This window comes from Planococcus citri, chromosome 2 (genome assembly GCF_950023065.1).
Source record: "Planococcus citri chromosome 2, ihPlaCitr1.1, whole genome shotgun sequence".
Classification (NCBI taxonomy): domain Eukaryota; kingdom Metazoa; phylum Arthropoda; class Insecta; order Hemiptera; family Pseudococcidae; genus Planococcus; species Planococcus citri.
Window position 1 is genome coordinate 71,010,540 of NC_088678.1, and position 21,214 is coordinate 71,031,753.

At 34.6% G+C, this 21,214-nt stretch overlaps 2 protein-coding genes across 3 annotated transcripts in view; both read left to right on the forward strand.

The window, feature by feature from the left end:
• The first annotated feature begins 158 nt into the window (after positions 1 to 158).
• Positions 159 to 6,135, forward strand: Pex23 (peroxin 23). Its single transcript, XM_065352847.1, has 24 exons — positions 159 to 632; positions 703 to 885; positions 962 to 1,114; positions 1,183 to 1,275; positions 1,354 to 1,534; positions 1,599 to 1,822; positions 1,894 to 2,043; positions 2,108 to 2,235; positions 2,318 to 2,554; positions 2,623 to 2,754; positions 2,823 to 2,979; positions 3,063 to 3,231; positions 3,310 to 3,413; positions 3,489 to 3,634; positions 3,706 to 3,901; positions 3,976 to 4,095; positions 4,158 to 4,311; positions 4,393 to 4,589; positions 4,654 to 4,866; positions 4,939 to 5,040; positions 5,113 to 5,248; positions 5,331 to 5,498; positions 5,569 to 5,702; positions 5,782 to 6,135. Exons 1-24 carry the CDS (start codon positions 408 to 410, stop codon positions 5,806 to 5,808), a joined length of 3,729 nt encoding a protein of 1,242 aa, XP_065208919.1. The 5' UTR covers positions 159 to 407; the 3' UTR covers positions 5,809 to 6,135.
• Positions 6,136 to 8,352: 2,217 nt separating this feature from the next.
• The window catches only part of LOC135837544 (G protein-coupled receptor kinase 1), a 196,423-nt gene continuing 183,561 nt past the window's right edge, over positions 8,353 to 21,214 (forward strand). For both annotated transcript variants that reach the window (XR_010557212.1, XM_065352854.1), the window contains exon 1: positions 8,353 to 8,858. Coding sequence is in view for 1 of the 2 variants with exons in the window: in XM_065352854.1 (XP_065208926.1) it covers positions 8,746 to 8,858 (113 nt within the window). In the remaining variant the exon portion in view is untranslated. The remainder of the gene's footprint in view (positions 8,859 to 21,214) is intronic.

The window sequence follows — 21,214 nt, forward strand, 5'->3', positions numbered from 1 at the left end:
GTGGCTAACGATTAGTAGAAAATTTCCATCCCTTCTTCCCCCTTCATCTATCTCTAGCTGAAATTTATTTACATGCTATTCGCAGGAACGAATGTGACGTCATCATCACCTCATTGCTGCTGTGAACGTAAACACATATTTTTGTGTTTTTTTTCGTTATCAGCTGCCGAGATAAATAATCCATAAAAATTTTTCAATTTAAAATTGTAAATTATCTCCACGAAAATTAATTAGCGTTTAAAATGAATCATGAATCACTGAAAAAGAATCCAGCTTAAAAATAAATCTCTCATTACCCAGCATTCGTCGATTATTTCGTTCGAATTCGAAAGCATGCCCGATAAATTTGCTTAGTTCTGCTATCTCGACCATATTGTGTGACGGTGTTGAATGTTGATTGCCCTAAAATGCCAAGTTCTATGCTTTTTGGAATCAGCACCGAAGGTAAAGTCTTCGGATTATCGACAAACGGTAAAAAATGGCGTGAATTTCCTTACTTGGGCTTAGAATTCAAGAAAATATCTTCGGTACCGAGCTTTCTATGGGCTCTGGGAGGAGACCGACAAATCTATTTGCACGTTCACAGCCTCGATATACCTATACGGATTAAAGAAGAAGTATACGAGAATGAGGTAAATCAGATCATCAGTAAGCTTATGTACTTACTCTGAGTTCACCTGTAACTTGTTGTATTTTTTGTAGAGATGGTTTCCTATCGAAGGATTTGGTAAAAGGTTGCTACCAACTGATCGATATCACTGGTCAAATAAAGATGGCACTGTGGAAAGACGAAAAGAAAATATTAGATTGCCATCGATGGCATGGCAATGGGAGAGTGACTGGCAGCTTGAACTTACTTTGGATGGATATCCGTTGGATTTCGATGCAAGTGTTTTCATCTTATTGTAGAAAAACACTCGAGAGAATTATCGTTTGTGTTATAGAGAAAGAATTCTTACAGGGGTGGACTTATGCGATTGATTTTCCTGCTTCTTATTCGCCTTCTAAGCAGTGGTCATCTTGTGTTAGGCGTCGTAAATGGACGAGGTATCGTCGTTACGGAGCCATGTATGCTTGGTGTGCTATACCACCACTTCATAACGATCCTACTAAGGTATTTTTAAAATAAAATATCTCAGATGAATTCTGGTTTGGTTTTTTAAATTATTATGATTATTTTAGGAACCATTTATCGATGTCTGTATCGGAGGATACAGTAAATTAGACGAAAATAAAGGTATGCTGTCTGTTTGGGCTGTGACCGTTTATGGACGAGTGAGTAAACTCATCGAATTTCTCCTTTGAGCCAATCATTAACTATTATTATACCTTCTGCATCTGTCATGTGTTCAGATCATGTTCCGTAACGGTGTCAATACCGAATGCCCTGACGGAACTCGTTGGATTAGTGTCCCACCTCCTAAAAACTCCGAAGTGAGATGTGCCAGTTGTTCGGCCATCGGTGTCCTATGGATTGTTCTCGATGACGGAGGAGCCGCCGTCAGATATGGAATTACATCTCAATGTTTAACTGGTTCGAGATTTAGTTTCTTACCAACGTTCTGTAGCTCATTCTCTAATTTCTTGAACGATTACAGGAGAAACTTGGTTGGAAGTATCACCACCGGAAAAAAATCTCAAACTGGTTCAAATATCCGCCGGTTTGAATTCAGTTTGGGCTATGACAAATGATAACAGGGTATGGTTTCGAAAAGGTATTCGAGCCGATAGAAGCCATGCCAGTGAGGAACTTCTCAAAGGCACTATGTGGGTCGAAATGGTTACCGAAATGATCAGTATATCGGTGTCAGCTCACGATCAAGTTCGTTTGAATCAATTGCTTGGTTCGTATCATTTTTTTTCGAATCGTGATCGATGATTTTGTTTGAATAGGTTTTCGCTGTTAATAAAAAAGATAGACGCATTTATTATCGTAGTGGAGTAGACAGTACTGAATTAACTGGACGGAAATGGCGTCTAATTGAAGCTCGTACCCAAGTACATAATCTCAACAGTGAACATAGCAGTTTATCTTCGTTACTGGTATGAAAATTCATCACAATCTCATCGATTGCCTTCGTTTTCTATAAATATATTATTCCAATAGGATGACAGTGGCAATAGCAGCATGACATCCGAAAATGCAGACGAGAAAACATCTAGATCTGCTCCTCCTTATGCTAAATTTGACGCTATGTTGTTGACTGAACCCAAAGAATCAAAACCTACCGAAAAGTAAACTTTACTTTATATAAGAATTCGTCTTTTCTAACGACCTCATTTCTGCACAATCTACTAATATGATTATAATTTCTAGGTTCGAAATTGACTCTTCCTACAGAATGAGATCTTGGAGTCCCATCAGAGTCGGTGGTTCTTTATTAGCTATGGAAGCTCTTCCTGGTGGCAATGATTATAATTTAGATTCCGATTCCCAAAAACAAGTATTCAGAGAAAAAGACGACCTTTCGATTGGTTGCCAGAAACAGAAAACGTTATGGGGAAGTGTTTGCGCCGGAGCTGTGACCATAGATCAGCTCAATTTACCCAAATGGTAAACTAGGTTAGGTTCCATTTTTTAAATATTTGGTGACGTATTCAGCAGCATTTGGTGTATTTTAGGTTCATCGAGGAGTCTGTGATCGAAGAGTATGACGAAAAAGAACCTTGGAGGAGTAAAATTTTAACGAAGTTGAAAAACCGAAATTTATCTGGATCGAAGAAGTTTGAAAATTACGAAATTGCTATTGAAACGTAAGGAATACAAGGCATCCGTCTTATTTTACTATTTTCCCCCTCCTAATGTGTGTTTTTTAATGCAGGACATCGTGGATTAAATCGGGAAAATTCAAAATAAACCTCCCCGGATCTCAAGTTCTAGTCGAATGTGTCGTAGAATTAGAATGGATCGAAAATAACGCCACTGGTCCAGATTCTGGCACGTTATCTGTCTTATCATGTAACAGAGCAACCTCACTGGTGAGTTTATTCTCCTCCAGACTATAATTTCCTGGCTTTTGTGACCTCTCAGATCAACTAATACTATCTGTAACACGTTCTAGCTGCAATTAAGCTTATCAGAAATAACCTGCATTTTAAATAGAAGCGAACCAGGTCAACCCTGTTTCACGGTGAACACTTCTAAAACAGTTGAAACCGATATAACGCCTTTGAAATGCTTTTTTTCTTCCGAAAATGATTTCGAAGATTGGCTTCATTGTATATCAACAGGTATCTGATGCTTTCTGTGGTTCTGTGCGGATTTCCGAATTACCTTTTAGCAGTTTTCTAATGATTTTTTTCTTTTAGTGTGCAATCAGGTTAATGGTATTTCGGAGGTGCCTCCTGAGCGATCTATCTGGTGTACTACAGGATTAGGGGATATCTATGTAACTGATGCTGAACTCGTAAAGGTAAATTGAACAAAAATCTCACCCTTTATCGTTTCTATTCCTCGTTTGCTCATTCAAAAATATAAATTTGTGCAGAAAAACCAAGCAACCGAGAACGGCAGATATGCCAAAGAATACAATATGAAAAATTTCTTCGATTCGTTCAAAATCTCGCTAATCAACGGATTCTCAATCAATAGCGAAATCACCATTAACGGTTACATTCCTGCAGATGCGGATAGGTTCGATAATAATTCACTCTAAAAATTCATTTTTTCAACAAAGATATATTTTCGATGTTTTTTTGTTGTAGGTTTTTCATAAATTTAGTTTGCGGTACAACTGAAGACGTCGCATTTCATCTCAATCCGAGATTCATCGAACAGAGAATCGTTCGAAATAGTAATTTAAATAAGAAGTGGGGTCATGAAGAAACCGAGGGTAATTTAATCATATTACCCGGATCTGATTTCACCATCACCATATTGTGCTTAGAAAAGAAATATAAAGTATGTATTTTTCTACCCCTCCCCTTCATATTTTGTTCTCCACCGTTTTAATTATTCGTAAACATATTTTTCAGGTGTTTATAAATGGACTCACGTATACGTATTATCAACATAGGCTTTCCCCAGAAACCATTACTGATATTCAAGTGGGGGGCCAAGTCGACGTGTTTAATATTTTATACGAAACTAATAAGGTAAGGAATGGAAATGAAATACTTCAGATGAGCTATCATTAATTGATTGATTCGATTTCTAGGTGATATTATATCTATACGAACTCATCTGGAGAAAAATCGAAGGAAATTTACATAAAGTTGAAACCTGTTCAGCAGGAATAACTTGGGGTATCGGATACAACTGTGTACCTTGGGTGTACACTGGCTCATGGCCTAGGATTAGCTCAAAAGGAGGTATATTGGCTCGATTCCTCTCCCCCTTTTTAAACCAACTCGAGAATATTTAATTTATATTATTATTATTTTTTTGTGCAGATAACGATAAATCATCATCGATCAAATGCACGATGATAAATACCAAAGAAATGTACGTATACGAGAATCAACGTTGGAACCCACTTACTGGGTTCACTACTCGAGGATTGCCTACCGACAGATACATGTGGAGCGATGAAACAGGCAGGGAGAAATTATCGAAAGATAGTATCAAATTACAAACACATTGGCAATGGGTAATTTTCTCGGATTATTCGTAAAATTATCTCAAAACTGATTAATCAAACCGTATAAATGCAGGTAAACGAATGGCAAATCGATTACAAAACGTCTGGAGGCGTTGATCAAGATGGATGGCAATACGCTGTCGATTTTCCAGCCTCTTACCATCCTCATAATAATATTACCGATACCGTTCGTCGTCGTAGATGGGTTCGTACTTGTCGAATTGTGATACCAAATAGCCCTTGGCAGGAGATCGGAAACACCAAGTTGAAAGACGTCTCGCTCAATGTAAGAAGTGCATTTTTTATCGAATGAAAATCCATTAAAAAAAATACTTAAATACGATAAATGATTTCCTAGGTTCTGGATGACTCAGTTAATCCAAAAATTATCGCTGTTTGGGGCGTGACAATCAATGGAGAAGTACTATATCGAAGCGACGTCACTACAGAGTGTTTTTCTGTTCGTATCAATTCGTTTTGCATTCCTACAATTTCTATTTGATTTATTTACCTACGAATTGATTGTAATTAGGGTGAAAAATGGGAACACGTTGAAATAGATCAATCTATTCGAAATATCAGCGTCGGAGGTACGAGACAAGTTTGGTGCTGTGGTGAAAACGGAGTTTGTTTTTGGAGATTCGGTATCACAACTTCTAATCCTATCGGTATATAATCGATTCATTTCACGAGTAATTAATCTCAAAATGTTTTGATTCATCGATACTAACTCGAGCTTTGATTTCAAAGGTGAAAACTGGCAATACGTGGAACCGATAAGTGGCTGTTTTTTCTGTCAAGTTGCTGTAGGTAAATGGACAGTTTGGGCTTTAGATACCCGAGGCGATTTATACATTAGACGAGAAATAACGCCTGTTTTTCCAGAAGGAACTCATTGGCGTAAAGTTCAAAATAACGGTGATTATTTGAATCTTGGTTTTTGATTTTTATTATCGTTCGGTTTAATTTTTATTGAATATATTTTCAGATAATCATAAGTTTAAACACGTTTCGGCTAGTGAAGAGTTTATTTGGGCTGTAACTAATGAAGGAGTGATTTGTAGAAGGATAGGGATAAGTGAAGAGTACCCAGAAGGTTTATCTTGGATTTATGGCTTATCTGTACGTATTTTATTTCCGTTCTCTCTCCCTTTCTCACATGATATGATCAAGTGTTTAGTTAAATAATTTCTCATTGCAGGGTGATTGGTTGCATTTAAGCGAATAATGAAGATCAACGATCTGCGAATGAAAATTCTACCGAATTTAATTTCGACGATTTCAAGTTTATTTTATTACCTATTTGTTTCGTTTTGTTTTTATTTTCGTTGTGTTATGATTGAAATTTTTCTGTGATATTAATTTCATGTGCATATGTATTCTTTCTCATCGCTTTGTCGAAGCTGTTCCATAATGCATTTTTAAACTTTAACCCGCGGCAATGTTTTCTCTTATAATTGTTATTCTGTCTATCTGTCTCTTTTTTTTTTTGTATCTATTCATTAGGTATGTAATAATTTCATCTCTACAAAAATTATACGAAAGAATTGATTTTTCAATACGGCTTATCATATTATCAATTTCATCCTGTTCAATATTTAATGGTTTCGTGTTTACAAACCATCGAAAGCGTTGAACTTCGCTCGTAAAAAAAAATCATAACTAGAAAAATTCACCGTTCTCATAAATTTTTATTGCGATGGAAAATCAAGATGATCTAGTGTACTGTAAATTACTCGCCGAAGTATTGGAAAATTGCGAAAAACAGTTGCAAAAGGAAACGTTAGAGTTTAATAGGTACATGGAAGAACGAGAAAAACAGGAAAAATGTATAAGCGAAGCCATAGCGGAAGAATACAATAAAGTACTCAGTAAGAGTGATTTATTTATAACCCTCGTACTTCTTTTTTTTTAACTACCTATTCCCATACTACTATAACCAACTACCCAATAGTATCTTTTTTCTCTCTTACAGATAAAATACAAGATTCATACGAAACTTTAGTACGACATGTTGAAAAAGAACTCGATCGAGCCTTATTGCAACAACACACGAAAACCCAACTCACGTTAGATCAAAAATTAAACGAATCTTTGAGAGATATCGAACTAGAATTACAATCCGCGTATAATAAACTTGTCGCTGAAAACGAAACGTTACATAGGCAGTTTGATAAAGAATGGTATGAGGTAAATAATCTCTACTTATAACGATGTAGGTATATAGGTAATTCATTCAACAGATGTTTATAGTGTTTTGTTAGGTATTTCTTTTTGTGATTAGGTCGATAAATTGAGATTGGAATTGTTGAAAATTAACACAGAGATCGAAAAGTACACCAAACCTAGAGAAATGTTGAACGAGAAGATGGTCTTTATGCAGTTTCATATAGATCAAATTAATAATAAAAATAAAGAGATTATTCAGCTGTATGATAGACTGGTACGTATAGATTTAGATAGGTACGTAGATGTGATATTTTAATCATCGATGATTAATGCATCGTGCCCTAATTACGAATATTTAATCATTCAACTCGTTTCAGTCGCAGAATTTACTGAATAAAATTACTCAAATACAAGAAGATATTCAGCGAATGGAACACCTATGTAATTATTTAAACAACGACGATGTTACACATAGTGTAAATAATCCGTTGGATTTTACTACTTCTGATTGTAATAACCGAAGTACTCGATCAAATATTGGCAATCTATCTGATGAGCAGGATACTTCGATCGATTACGAAGAAGTGGATTAATTTTGATTGTAAATTGCTGGAAAGATGAAATCATCAAACGAACGTTGAGTACTTAACTAATGGTAACTTGAGTTTAGCCTTTTACTTTCGATATTGAAATTGAAATTCATCATCATTACACGTGTTCGAATATTTGATTGAATAGATGGGTTATTATAATGAATAGATATGCGAGCTTTTTTCTACCGAAAATTCTCACGAAACCGAGTTAAATACGTTTCTCAAATTGAATAATTGTTTTAAAACCAGTCAACTCTCACGTTGGTGCATATTGTGCCTAATTATTTCACGACTCACGTGATGTTAAAATAACAAAGCGTGATAGTATTATTAGGTATTATTCTTGTAAAATACCTAAAGCTAATTATAATTCCGTTGAAAACTGAAATTTCCAACCAATTACAAGTGAAAAGGTGAAAATTCTGCAATTATAAAGTTCAAAGTTGCCATTCGCCTGTTTGTTTTTCGTAAAGCTCTTTAATACAAGTATGGAAATAGATTATACTCTTAAGAAAGTCATAGGATTTTACGTAAGTTTTACGTACTGCGCAGTGCGCGAGCAAGCATCAAATCAGCTGTTCACGTACAACGTTGCACTCCATTGGTTGCTCCACCCACCTCCACCGCGTGACGACATCAACCTGCCATGCGCAGTACGTAATACATACGTAAAATGCTAAGACTTTCTTGAGAGCATAATCTATTTCCATACTTGTATTAAAGAGCTTTAGTTTTTCGTTACCTATTTTTCCAACCACTTGTAACAAACTGATACAAGAAAGGTAACGAAGGAACTTGAATTTACAGTTTTATAGGGAGAAATATGAATAAATACTCGCCTATTAAGTTTTAATTTCAAAGTTAATAATTAATCGAGTAATTTCAATTAAATTTCGATCGTTTTTCGAGTAAATTCGCATCGAAAACAAATCCAACTAAGCAATATTTTACGTCGCTCTCTCGACACAACCTGCGTTCCATGGACTCGGTACCAATCATAAGTTTATTTCGTATGTAGTCCTTTTTGTACGGTCATAGTGGTTCAACTTTCGAGTAATGTACGTCAAATCTGTGATAAAATAATAGAGTTGCGCTGTAAAATTTTGTAGAAATTAATTCAAATTGAATTTATTTTTCATGTGTAACGAAAAGCGAAACTGTTCGCAGCACCGATGGTAATTATTCGATTGTATTTGCGCGTGTAAAAATCTCGTTCGAGTTGTTTTCATTTCGATGATAATGAATTTACGTTTTTAGCTGTTTCCCAAATGGTGTAGTAATAATGCAAATGTTGCTCGAAAATCGTGAATATCACCAGTGTTTCGTTAATATGTCTCCGCGGGTAAATTATTTCGGTAAATTCGAGTTTTAGTGAGGTTTAAGTGATAAAAAGTAGCAGAAAAATGGCTGATTTGGAGGCAGTGCTGGCCGATGTCAGCTACTTGATGGCTATGGAGAAGAGCAAGCTCGTACCAGCTGCCAGAGCCAGTAAAAAAATCATACTACCAGATCCCAGGTAAGAATAAAGATCGATCGTGATACTAGAATTCATTCTAGTATCGAAAAATATAACAGGAGCACGAATGTGTACGAGTATATGCACAGTACGTACGTGTGAGTGCTTGTTTACAAAGTTGTAAACTACTTTACGATGAAACCATTGTTTACATAATCTAATCACCGAGATGGTATAGACCGAACGGAGCAATATTCCTTATCAAAAAAATCAACTCGAAGAGACGAACAAGTCGAAGCTGCATAATACATTACCGGAAATTACTAACTCGTCGAAGTTCTTTCCTCATTCACGTGTCATCAAGGCAAATATACAAGTACCATTCCACTACCAAGTCCAAGTCGAATTTATTCTACCAACGATCATCTCACTCACATTCTCAACGAAGACCTTCTTCAACATCGTCGTCGTTTTGCCAGCGTCAGTGGAAAAATTTTCAGCTGAAATTTACACCTGTTCGTCGTCAGGAGCACTCCTCTGTGTGTATTTTTCATTTGAAAATTTTTTTCACTCGGTTCAAAATTAGACGCCGCGCAAATTTGAAGGTTAAGAATTAATCGAATAATTCGTCTCACGCCCACTTCCATATACTAATGTTGCTATCATGATGGTGCTCGTTTATGACGTGTACACCGTTTTTATCGTATCACGCTAATCGTGTATTAAAAAACAAGAGAAAAAGAGGGTTTGACAATCCCAGCCTGATACGCACGTTTCAATGAACCCTATTTGTTTTTAATGCCTGCTTCGAGCCTTCTCACTGCTTCGTCTACAGTTCTAAAATTTCATACAACCGATCAACAAGGAAGGTGGCTATTTTTGTGAATTTTTTTTCAACTCAATCGGTCCTCTCTTTCCAGCACACTATGAAAGTTCAGGGTGAACTAGTACCATTGAAAACCAGTCCAAGTTTTAAATTTACATAATGTCAAATTGTACGCTCGATGTTTATCTTACCTCTATACCATACCTACTTAAACCGTGTGGTAGTTACACTACGATTGCGAATTCCATGTCGAAAAATATCCACACACGGTGTAACTCACCAGCTCATGATGTACGTTTAATAATAACTCGAAATATTTACCTACTCGAGTAATTATCTCTACCTGCGGAATGGATTTTTACATCGAGTTTTCGCGCCTTGTATTACATATGGCTGGCGCTGAATGTTCATTGCTGCGAGAACCAATGAAATTCAACGGTATTCTACGTGCGTATTTTTTTTTTCTCCTTTTCATGTAGTATCTACTACAAATCGTCGTCTGTTCACTGTCATATGTTGTACTACTAGTACGATTCTCTCTCTGTGGTATAATTGTTTTCATACTTGGTCATACTAGTTTCATAGTTGATTGATATCGGTTTTTAATTGCTTGTCGACGACTAATGGCTAGCTCGACAGTGTGGTTTTCTGTCATGGTTAAATTTTCATTCCTATAATATCGTGTCGATGTTGTATCGGTGTGTATCCGATGTGTACTGTTTTTGTCTATATTTCGCTATCTCTGCTCTGCGTTATTGTTTTTCGTTGACCAAGATATGGAATACACGAGTATATAGGTATAAGAGAATGGATCGTGGCTAATGTGATTTCTCATTTGGATGAAATGTGGTTGATTTTAAAGTGCTGTGGGATTCGTTGTGATGCGACGACGATCCTGTGACGATACCTAAATTATATTTTTCTTGATAAAATATGTAATATCAACACTCAACAGGTCAAAAAGTAGCTAGAAGATCTTTTATCAGGTTAGACAGAAATTAATATGGAAGAGGAGAGTTCTCGTATTTTGTTGTAAAATGAAAATCAGTCTAATGTTGATATAGTGTTTATAGACAAATTCTCCAAAAAATGGAGAAAGCTTAAATTTTGGTGAAAATCATTCTTCGATGATTTTCTGTCGAAACAGGAAAATAATTTCTGAAATACGAATATGTTTCGATCAGAATTCGATCTCGTTTCCCAGACTTGCTGGATTTTTAGTCCGACACATGGCAATAATAATTGCACCCTCCCCCCCCCCCGATCACCTGAGACAATTTTTTTCTTAAAGAGGACATCCTGAGAAACATTTAAAGCCAACTTGGCAAAAAAAAGTTGGTCTTGCCTACAAAATGGCGACCCGAAATCGCAGATTTTGCTTTCCAGCTGGACTAACATGGTATTTTTTGAACTGGACAAAACTAGATCGCAAGAGCATGTAAAAATTTATCACCAGTCAAAATTTCAAGTGGTAAAGTGTATTTTTTGATTTTTGGTGAATTTTTAAAAATCAAATTTTGGCCACAAATGAGAAAAAAAATCAAAATTTTACCAAATTGACCTGCAGAGCTGAAATTTGGGACATACCCTATTTTCAACCTGCCAAATCGATTGGAAACAGTTTTGAACCATTTTGGGTAGTTCTGGAGCGTCCAGAAGATTTTTGAAACTTGAAATTGACACGTAATTTTATCAACGTTGAAAATACGAAATTCACGCTGCACTCCAACTTGAACACGTTATTAAGTCGACTTCTGGTGAGTTTAACTCATTTTGGAGCCTCCAAAGACTTGTAGAAAATTCATGGAGCCTCCAGTAGATTTTTGAAACTTGAAATTTCCACAAAATTTCCTCCACTGCAGTTGGAAAGCAGAAATTCACTCTGCAAACTATTTCAATACGCTAAGAAGTCGACTGCAGGTGGATTTCAAGTAGATTTGGAGTCTCCAGCGACTTTTTGGAAACTTTTGGAGCCTGCAGTAGATTTTTGAAACTTGAAATTTCCACAAATTCTCGTCAAATGGAGTTATAAAGGCGAAATTCACTCTGCAAACTAATTTCAATACGCTAAGAAGTCGACTGCAGGTGGATTTCAAGTGGGTTTGGAGCCTCCAGCGACTTTTTGGAAACTTCTTGGTCCTCTAGTAGATTTTTGAAACTTGAAATTTCCATAAAATTCATCAAAAGATGCTGGAAATCCGAAATTCACTCTGCAGTCTAACTTAAAGCACGCTATCAAATCTACTACAAGTGGGTTCATTCCATTTTGGAGCCTCCAGCGACTCTTTAAAAATTCCTTGAGCCGCCAGTAGATTTCTGAAGTTTGAAATTTCCACAAAATTTCATCAAATGGAGTTAGAAATCCGAAATTCATTCTGCAAACTAATTTCTATACGTTATGAAGACGACTGCAGGTGGTTTCGAGTTGTTTTGAAGCTTCCAGCTACTTTTTGGACCTTCGCTTCGTGGTCAATGAAGTACCTACCCGTTATTTTTTTCAAAATCGGTGTACTAGTCCAAAACAGATTTTTGTCCGTATTTGAAAAATTAACCAACAGCCTCCGTTTGAGGTAGAAAGATGAATTTCAGTTTGCACCGTCTGGAGGCTCCAGTGATTTCTAAAAAGTTGCTAGAGGCTATACAAACGACTTTAAATCTACCTGCAGTCGACTTCATAGCGTATTGAAATTAGTTTACGGAATGAATTTCGGCTTTCCAACTGCTTTTCATGAAATTTTAAAATATTACGGAAATTTCAAGTTTCAAAAATCTACTGGAGGCTCCAAAATGACTTAAACTCACCAGCAGTCGACATGATAACGTGTTTAATTTAGAGTGCAGCGTGAATTTCATATTTCCAATATCATCTGATGAAATTATGTGAAAATTTCAAGTTTCAAAAATCTGCTGGAGGCTCCAGAACTGCTCGAAACGGATTGGAACCGTTTCCAATCGATTTGGCAGCTTGAGATTAGGGTATATCCCAAATTTCAAATTTCTAGGTCAATTTGGTAAAATTTTGATTTTTTTCTCATTTTTTGGTCTGAATTTGATTTTTAAAAATTGAACAAAAATCGAAGATCGAAAAATACACTTGAGCACTTGAAATTTTGGCTGGTGATGAATTTTTGCATGCTGTTTTGATCTAGCTTCGTCCAGTTCAAAAAAATTTGTGCAAGTCCTATGTTGGAAAGCAAAATCTGCAATTTCGACTAGCCTGTCAATCAAAATATCTGCTATTTTGTTAATAAGACCAACTTTTTTTTGGCAAATTGACTTTAAAAACGTTCCTCAAGATGCCCCCTTTGAGAAACAACTTGTTCCAGAGAATCGGGGGCTCATTATTTAAAAATTTTCAAAGAAAAAAAATAGGTAAAAATGAAATTTCTGGTTTGACAAAAAAAAATTTTGTGTGTTTTTGAATTGAGAAAAAATTTCCATTTTTGATCAAATAAAATTTTTTCTTAGGAGTTGAAGCACAAAATTTTTAGAAATTTGTTGAAATTTCATTTTGAAATTCGAAGAAAAAAAGAGTTGTAAGTATCTCATTTCATTGTTAAAATTCAGAAAAATAATAGATTTGTTTTTTTACCCGGATTTTGGCAGATTTTCGAGGATCTGTATTTTGGCAGATTTGAAATCCACTAGAATCTGCTAGGGTAGTAGCTTTTGAAATTCGATTTTGGATTTTACTGAGCTTACTTGAAGAGAGAAGACTTTTAAAGTTTTGAATGTTTGTGTAAAAAGTGTTTAAAAAAGAGATTTAAAAAATGTCCAAAAACCAGATTTTTGAGAATCCGGGTTAAAAAACAGATTTATTAAATTTTCAAAACCAAGTAGAAATGTATAAAAAATTCTAAAAGCGTCCGAATTGTACCACAATTAACCCAAATTTCTAAAAATATTCTTTATCTTATTCGTTGAAAAATCATTGAATTCATTTTCATTCTATTTTGTTCGATTCTGGGACGATACCCTAAATCCATTATCCCTAATTGTCATCACTACAGAGATTTAGGTAAAAAAAACTGCGCATCTGGCAATTTTGAGGGGAAAACAAATTTTGCCGACAATTCAACAGAAAAATATGTAAGTATATCTTTTTGCTCTAGCAACCAAAAAAAAGGGATTTTTCACAATTTTGATAAAACTGTCAATTTTTTGGTAATTTTAATTTTTTTTAATGTTTTCTTTTTGTCAAATTTTGACAAACACCGATTTTTGCGACAGAGGAAACAAAGAAAACAAAATTATCTGCAAATTTTTTCTGAAAAAATGTTTTTTCTGCAGTCATTGCAAAAGAAATAAGTAAGACTTTTTGGTTCTTTTGACGAAACACGAGTCTTTTTCACAATTGTTACCAAAAAGGAGGATTTTCGGAAATTTGGTAAAAAAAATTATGATGAATTTTTTTTACAATATTTTAACAGATCAAAAGCTGATTTCTTGTGGAAATTTTGACGAAAAGCTCAACTTTTGCCCACGTTTGTGCTTCGATGGGGTTCGGGGAAAGTTAATTCGGAAAATTGGTCATTCGAAAAAAGGCAATTCTTGGGATTTCTTTATTCGAAAAAAGGTTTTAGGGGAAATGTCCGTTTTGTATGTAAGTATGAAGTACATATGAACCATCTGTTTTCAGATTTGTTAATTAGTTCTGTTGTTTAAGAAAATAATTTCAGATTTTACTCACTTGTGATTCGTTCTGTTCTTTTTGTTGTATATTCTGATCTTGTATACTTTATTTTCTGATTTGTTTAGTTAATTGGTTCAGTGGTATTCTGCTCAATTTTGTTCTGATCTTGAAAAAAAAATTCCCCCTGATTTGTTTGCTTCTGATTAGATTTGTTCAGGATCTGTTTTGTTCTGATCTTGAACAATTTTTTTCCTGAATTGTTTGTTTCTGATTAGATTCGGTGGGTTCTGTTTTGTTCTGATCTTGAACAATACGAGTATTTCCCTGATTTGTTTGGTTCTGTGATTTCTCTCTGATTTGTTCTTTTCTACTTTAATCTGCTAGTGTTGTTCTCGAACAATTTGTTTTCTGATTTGTGTAGTTGATTGGTTCAGATTTTACTCACTGAGTCATTCTGGACAATTCTGTTTCTGATGTGTTTGACTTTGATCCTAGTTTTGTTCAATGAAACGAGTTCTGTTCTGCTTTATTCTTTTTTGTCCATTCCCCCCCTGATTTTTTCTTGTTCTTCATCCTTGATTCAAAATAATCACTATCAGGTTACCTATCATTAATTATTACTACTCAGTGATTAATCAGTTGATTAAATACAGTTCATTCAACGTTAATTAAATGAGATTCGTCATTATTAATTATGGATTTTTTGATATCAAATTTATAGTGATGAAATTGGTACAAAAATGGTAGTTCGTAGTGCATATTAATTAGTGAAACATTGATAATAAACATCAAAGATCACTAATTAACCAGCACTGAGAAATAATAGCAGAATTAATTTGTAATCTTCGGTAATTACGATAAATAAATGACAACTCGTGGAATTATTAGAGGTAATAGATTGATTCTTATGATAGAATATTGGTAGTTGTGTGATTGAAGTTTCAAGTTGAGTCTGCTGATGTTCAAATTGATGATGATGAGCTCTTAATCAATGAAATATAACTTTTTTTAGCCTGCCATAGGCAATTCATTATTTTTGAGTATTAATATGTAAAGTGCCAATAATCAATTCAGAAATAATGTCAATCATTATTATTCAACTGTTTTTTTTATACGTAGGATGTCTCATTTGTAGAAGCAGAACTTTACATTGGAAAACCCGCATACAAAATCGACAATAGTTTGTTATTCTTATCCAGGGTGTCTACCAGGTCGCTATAGCGTTAAAAGTCGCGAAAAGTCGCGATTTTGAAAATAGGGCGCTAAAGTCGCTAAAAGGTCGCGATTTTCGCTAAAAATACCAAAAAGTCGCTATAAATTGTCCAAACTTCAAAGTTTAAAAACTTTTCGTATTATTATTCAATGTTAATGCTACTGCCAAATTAGCATTTTAAATAATCATAAAAATTCAAAATTTCAAAAGCTTTCGCCCTCGCTTCGCTCGGGCATATTATTTCGTTTTCTTTAGCCAAACGTTGAGTCTTGATGATAGAAAAATTGACTTCTCACATTAAAAATGATATTTTTTCACTTCTGGAGAATTGTGAATTTTCGTGTTACCAGTGCTTTTGCCCTCAGTTGGCTCGGTTCGTACGGGCCATGTAGGTGTATTTTTAGAAATATGTACCTATTGTAATATTTTGGAAATTATTGTTAGATTGCTGGAGGAGCAGGACCAACGAGAGTTACCTAGGACTCGCTCATTCTGGAGGGTCCGACAATAAAGAAAGGGCCCGTGATGGAAGAAAAACGTGTTTTTTTACTTTTCAAAAGTCAAATTTTCAAAAGCTTTTGCCCTCGCTTCGCTCGGGCTTGTTTTCTTTTCTTTTTACACATCGAAATTTCTGAAAAAATATCATTCAACTTTCAAAGTTTTGAAGTGAAAGAATGAACTTCTCGCTTAAACAAAAAGAAAAATTAGTGGTTGAAATGACTAGAAAAAGAACAATCGAAGAAATTGAAATTCTAGAACTGAAGAAAGTTAAGTAGATGGAAAAGGAAAAAGAAAAGCTCGAAAATTTGGATGACTATTTATGTCACATGGAAACTATTGAAAGTTGTCCAAACCTCCCCCCTCCCACCACCCAATAAGTGCAAATTTTATTGGAACCCAATTTTTTTCGTTAGAAAATGGGGGGGGGGGGGTACTGAAAAAAAGTCGCGAAAAAAGGTTCTTCATAAATTTCTTTTCATGTTACATGGGAACTATTGAAAAATCCCATTTTTTTTGTTGAAAAATTGGGTGTGGGAACTGTTGAAAAAAACGATTTTTACGTTGGAAATTTTTTTTTTGTTGGGGGGGGGGGTACTTTTGACTGAAAAAAGTCGCTAAAAGTCGCTATTTTTGAGAATTAAATTTTGGTAGACACCCTGTTATCATTTATACAAGTACATAAAACTCGTGTTGAAAAGAACTCATCACAAAATTCTAATTTTTTTTTCAACTCTACCGCGATGATTAAAAAAACTCTCGCACAGGCCGAAAAAGAATGACTTTCGCGACAAACAATTCGTTTGTCTTAGCGAAGAAAAATAAGGTTAGAAATGAGGAAGGAAGGACATAACTGCGCTCTGAAGCCATTCGCAGCAGAAACACCTCGAGCGATAATTGAACGATAAAAATTACGCGCGATAAAATTTTCTAAAATGTCTTTAAATACGCTTTTAATTAAAATATTTACCGCCGGCGAAGGCAAAAAAACGAAAGAAAAAACGTTTTTCAGCAAATACTCTCCTCTCGCTCCCTGCTCCACCACCTTTCGATCCTTTTAAAGCCTATAGCGTATGCGTTCTTCTCTAGTCGATATTCCTCTTCTCCTCTAAATCTTCCGCTATAGTATAATTACCAAATGATGATGTTTCGAGAAAACGAATACTCGACGAAGCAGAGTAGAAACAGAGGGAAAGCTGAAAAAATTTTTATGCCTCTAGAAGAGAGGAAAAAACAGTTACCAATTTTCTTAGCCGTTTCTTTGCAAATTGCCTTTATCTCGCATTTCTTTCGAAGATCCCTCTTGCCCTTTACCCTGTCCACCTAAATATCCAGATGCCTGAGGTCTTTTCATATGCTAGACACGACCGCGTTTGAAAATATTAAATAAAATTTACATAAATTCGTCGTTCGGATACTACTTGTTTTTGTTCTGATTTTCTGTTGTGTGGTTTTCGTTTTCTACTCCTCCCTTCTTCGCGTCGTCTCGTTCGATGGAGTTTTTGTGTTCTTTTCTTGCGCTGGCTGCTCGTTGTAGAAAAACCTCGGGCTCGGTTTTCCTCATGCGACGATATTTTTCTTAAATACATCGACGAGAGTCGCGTAATATAATATATGATTTAATCGCTTTTTCTATAAAGAAGGAAAGCTACTGACTAAAATATCTTTAGATTACTCGAAGATATCAAATAAAGATTATGTATATTATATCGTTTCTTTTTTTTTTCTTTCCTATTTAATGAAGATGGTACGAGAAGAAAAACGTACCGTAATGGTTTTGTAAGAGATGAACTAAAAAATGATTAATGATTGAGGAAAATGAATAAGAAAAATACGAGCTTGTAAGCAACCTTTATTTTTGTATTAAAACTTATTAATACGTTGTATTTTTTTTTTTACTTCCGCGTTTTATTGATTTATGTAATTCGAGTGCTTTTTTTTCCTCGTGTTTTGGAAAAATCGCAAAATTTTGTTATTTTTATAATTTTTTAAGAAGTTTTTCCGATCAGTTGGAGAATTTGAAGGCGAGGTTTTAGGAAATATAAACTTTGTTGGAATCGTATTACATTATTGATCGAAAAAAATTTTTAATTTTGTGAGAATTATTAGTCTGCTTTAAATCATTTCAATTCTTCAACTTTTTTTTACTTTTTGTCGCGAGAAAAAAATACTTGGAATATATTTCGATGTGTTCAGAGCTGATTTACGATGATAAATTCGTTGTGTTTCCTCCTTTTCCTTTCACATCTTCCAACTCCTAAAAGTAATTCTCACTTTTCCCATAAAAATTATCGATTTTACTTGCTTATTCGGCAAAATGTTTTTCATTTTTTGCCAAATACGTGTATTTTGAATAATTGAGAAAACATCTCACAACAAGAAATTGGAATATTTTTACTGTTAGGAGGAGGGGTTCGACTGGAAATTTTCCGACTGATATAGGGAAAAAATACCAATTTTGTCAATTGATATCATATTCATATCATCATATGACTTATTAAAATTTTCATTTTCTGTTTTGGTTTTTTGAGGGCCCGAAATAAGAATTTTTCTCATTTTAAAACGAGAAACCGATTGACCTGAGCGAAGCAAAGGTGGAAGTTTTTGAAAATTTGATTTCGAGAGGCCTAAAAATTGTGTTTTTTCTTGAGAAGCTGATCTTGAAAAAAAAAGGACAGGTCCGAGCAAAGCGAGGGTGAAAATTTGTATTTTGAGAGAACTAAAAACAATGTTTTTTTATGGAAGAGTTTTTTTTTTGGTTTTTAAAATTTTAGAATTTGAAAAAAAAAAATTTGGGTTGTTAATTTTGAAAAAAAAGACAACACGATACCTACTTTTTATGAAAAAATTTCTCAGGCAAAAGTGTTTGAAAATTTGTGTTTTGAGAAATTGAAATTTTTTTTTTTTTCATTACAGGCCCTGCTTTTTCCAGAGCAAACTGCCCCCTTGACACCCCCTCTGGTCATGTTTCCCCTCAAACAAATAAGTAGTTTTTTCAACTTGTGAATTGAGGAATCATTTTGTGCATGGTTTTTGTGAAAACATCTAAAGTTCTAAACATGTAAGTAATGATAATGACTCTGTTATAATCGAGCCAATCAAGGTAAGATCTAGAAAATGGACGAGTGGGTGCTGAAAAACGGATTTTTCGACTTTGCATGTATAGTTCCTCAAAAAATTGAATAAATTAGACGTTCGTTGTGAGAAATAATTTATCGAATTTTATGGCATTTTTTCGGTATCTTTGTTTGTTCTTTTTATTAGTACCTAACATTATGTGTGAGGAGGTCGTTCTTCGAGTAGGTCAGAAGTATGTACCACTACTTGACTTGTTCATATTTTATACCTATAATGCTTAGTGGCAATATACGCGTATTACAGTATCAAGTACACTGTAAGCCATATTGAATGAGCCCGTTTTTATTATATTTATACGAGACGGTGACGACAACTGCGGCGTATTTGTAATAACCAGGGTACCAGAATGTTGGTACACTTACACTTACACTTACACCAAAGAGATTATTTTTCAAGTAAAACATTGCTGCCGGGTTATTTTCAACAATGATAAAATATCGGGCTTAAGAATGCACAGAATGTACTTACTTGTTACCAGCTCTCCTCCTATATATTCCAACAGTCTATGACGAATCGCGTTCTTTCATTGTTTTTGAATAAATTTCCCTGCCGGAGAAATCGACCGACACCATTGTACCAGAATGGGTTTTTTGTTTTCGTTTTCCATTTGTTGTTCGGTTACAAGTTTTAATTAGTTTGAGGGAGATTGGGTTGCGGATTTTTGTCTCGGTGGTGTTGGATGTTGGATTTTGTGCTATGGAAGTCGTTGAGTATACGATTAGATGATATTTTGAGGTGATTTTTTCGAATTATTGTGTAGATTGTGAAATAGACTACAGTGAAAAATCCTTCATTTTTAATGATTTCACGTTGTATGTAGTTATTCGATGATGGTCATTCATTTCAAAGTGAATTACGATCAATTCCTATTGATGATCCTGGATACTCGTATTTCAACATCACACCATTTGTTTTCATACTCGCAGCATAAATCATCTCAGTTTGTTCTTGGACGTTCTCGCACATGTCGTTGTTTGATCAATTTTTGGATGAGCTGAAATAACTTTGAATGATCAGAAATTGCTCCAGCTATTATGAATTTTTGATGTAGAACTTGTAAATGTTCACAGTTTCAGGCAAGAGTATTAGGTAATAATAATTGATACTTATTTAAAAAAAAAAAAAAAAATCGAATAAATTACGAGTATGAAAAAACAATTTGTATTTTTAAAATCATTGATCATAGTTGGCGAATATGGCAAGATAAAAAGGGGTCCATGGGCCCAAGTTGACTTTTTCATTTTTTCTTCTGGTGATTTTAGACCACATCGCACAAATCCTACCACTCTACAAGACAGTGTTGCCTTCAAATGTATATCATTTGTAAACTTTAAGCTCAAACTTGAGGATTTTATAGTCAAATTGCGGAAAAATTAGCATGTCAGAGAAGATTCCTTCCGCAAATAGAAGTATTACTGTCGAAAAATGTTTTATTGATGATGATAAAGTTCGTCAAAACAGCTATCTCTTTCATAAGTTTTTAAAATATATACATTTTTTCTTAATCTTTTTCACTCCCGGAATTCCCCCCTTCCACCTAATTCCGCGGGTTATGAGTTGACAAAATTCTTTACTGATATTCTACAAGTTCGTGCCATTTTCAGTATTTTTCGAGTGATGGAATACATTTTTGAAAAATTCTTTCAATCGTAAATTTTGGATTCGACGAGTCAAACTGCCCCATGTTCGTTTCATTGTGGATGACTTATGTAAATATTTTTCAGTTTGAAATCTGCATTTGTGGAAAAAAAATCGTGTTTCGAGAATTTTGCTCAAAATAATCGCAAAAAAAGTGGTTCAAGTCAGTTGAACTTACTGAATACGAATTTCGGAATATATAAGCGCCCGTTTTCAGAGTAAAAAAAAAATGAGGATTTCAATGCTTAGTGAGTTGTACTGCCCTGAAATGCCCGTTCTGTGTTTTTGTTCCAAAATTGTCAAAAAGTTCTTCTTTTTTTGCGAAGTAGTGAAAAAATCTTCAATGCTAAAACTACCCATAAGTACTCCTTTCTCTGCAAAAATTGCCAAAAAGCTCCTCTTAGCTCCTGAAATTACCAAAAAAAAGTGTTGCTTTTTGGTCAAACAAAATTGACGAAGTCTCGATTTAT

Excerpts from the sequence above, each read along its gene's own strand:
- Pex23 (XM_065352847.1), top strand. The coding sequence starts at position 408 with ATGCCAAGTTCTATGCTTTTTGGAATCAGCACCGAAGGTAAAGTCTTC. Across the intron at positions 1,823-1,893 it reads CGGTGTCAGCTCACGATCAA|GTTTTCGCTGTTAATAAAAA; the intron begins GTTCGTTTGAAT and ends TTGTTTGAATAG. Across the intron at positions 2,044-2,107 it reads GCAGTTTATCTTCGTTACTG|GATGACAGTGGCAATAGCAG; the intron begins GTATGAAAATTC and ends TTATTCCAATAG.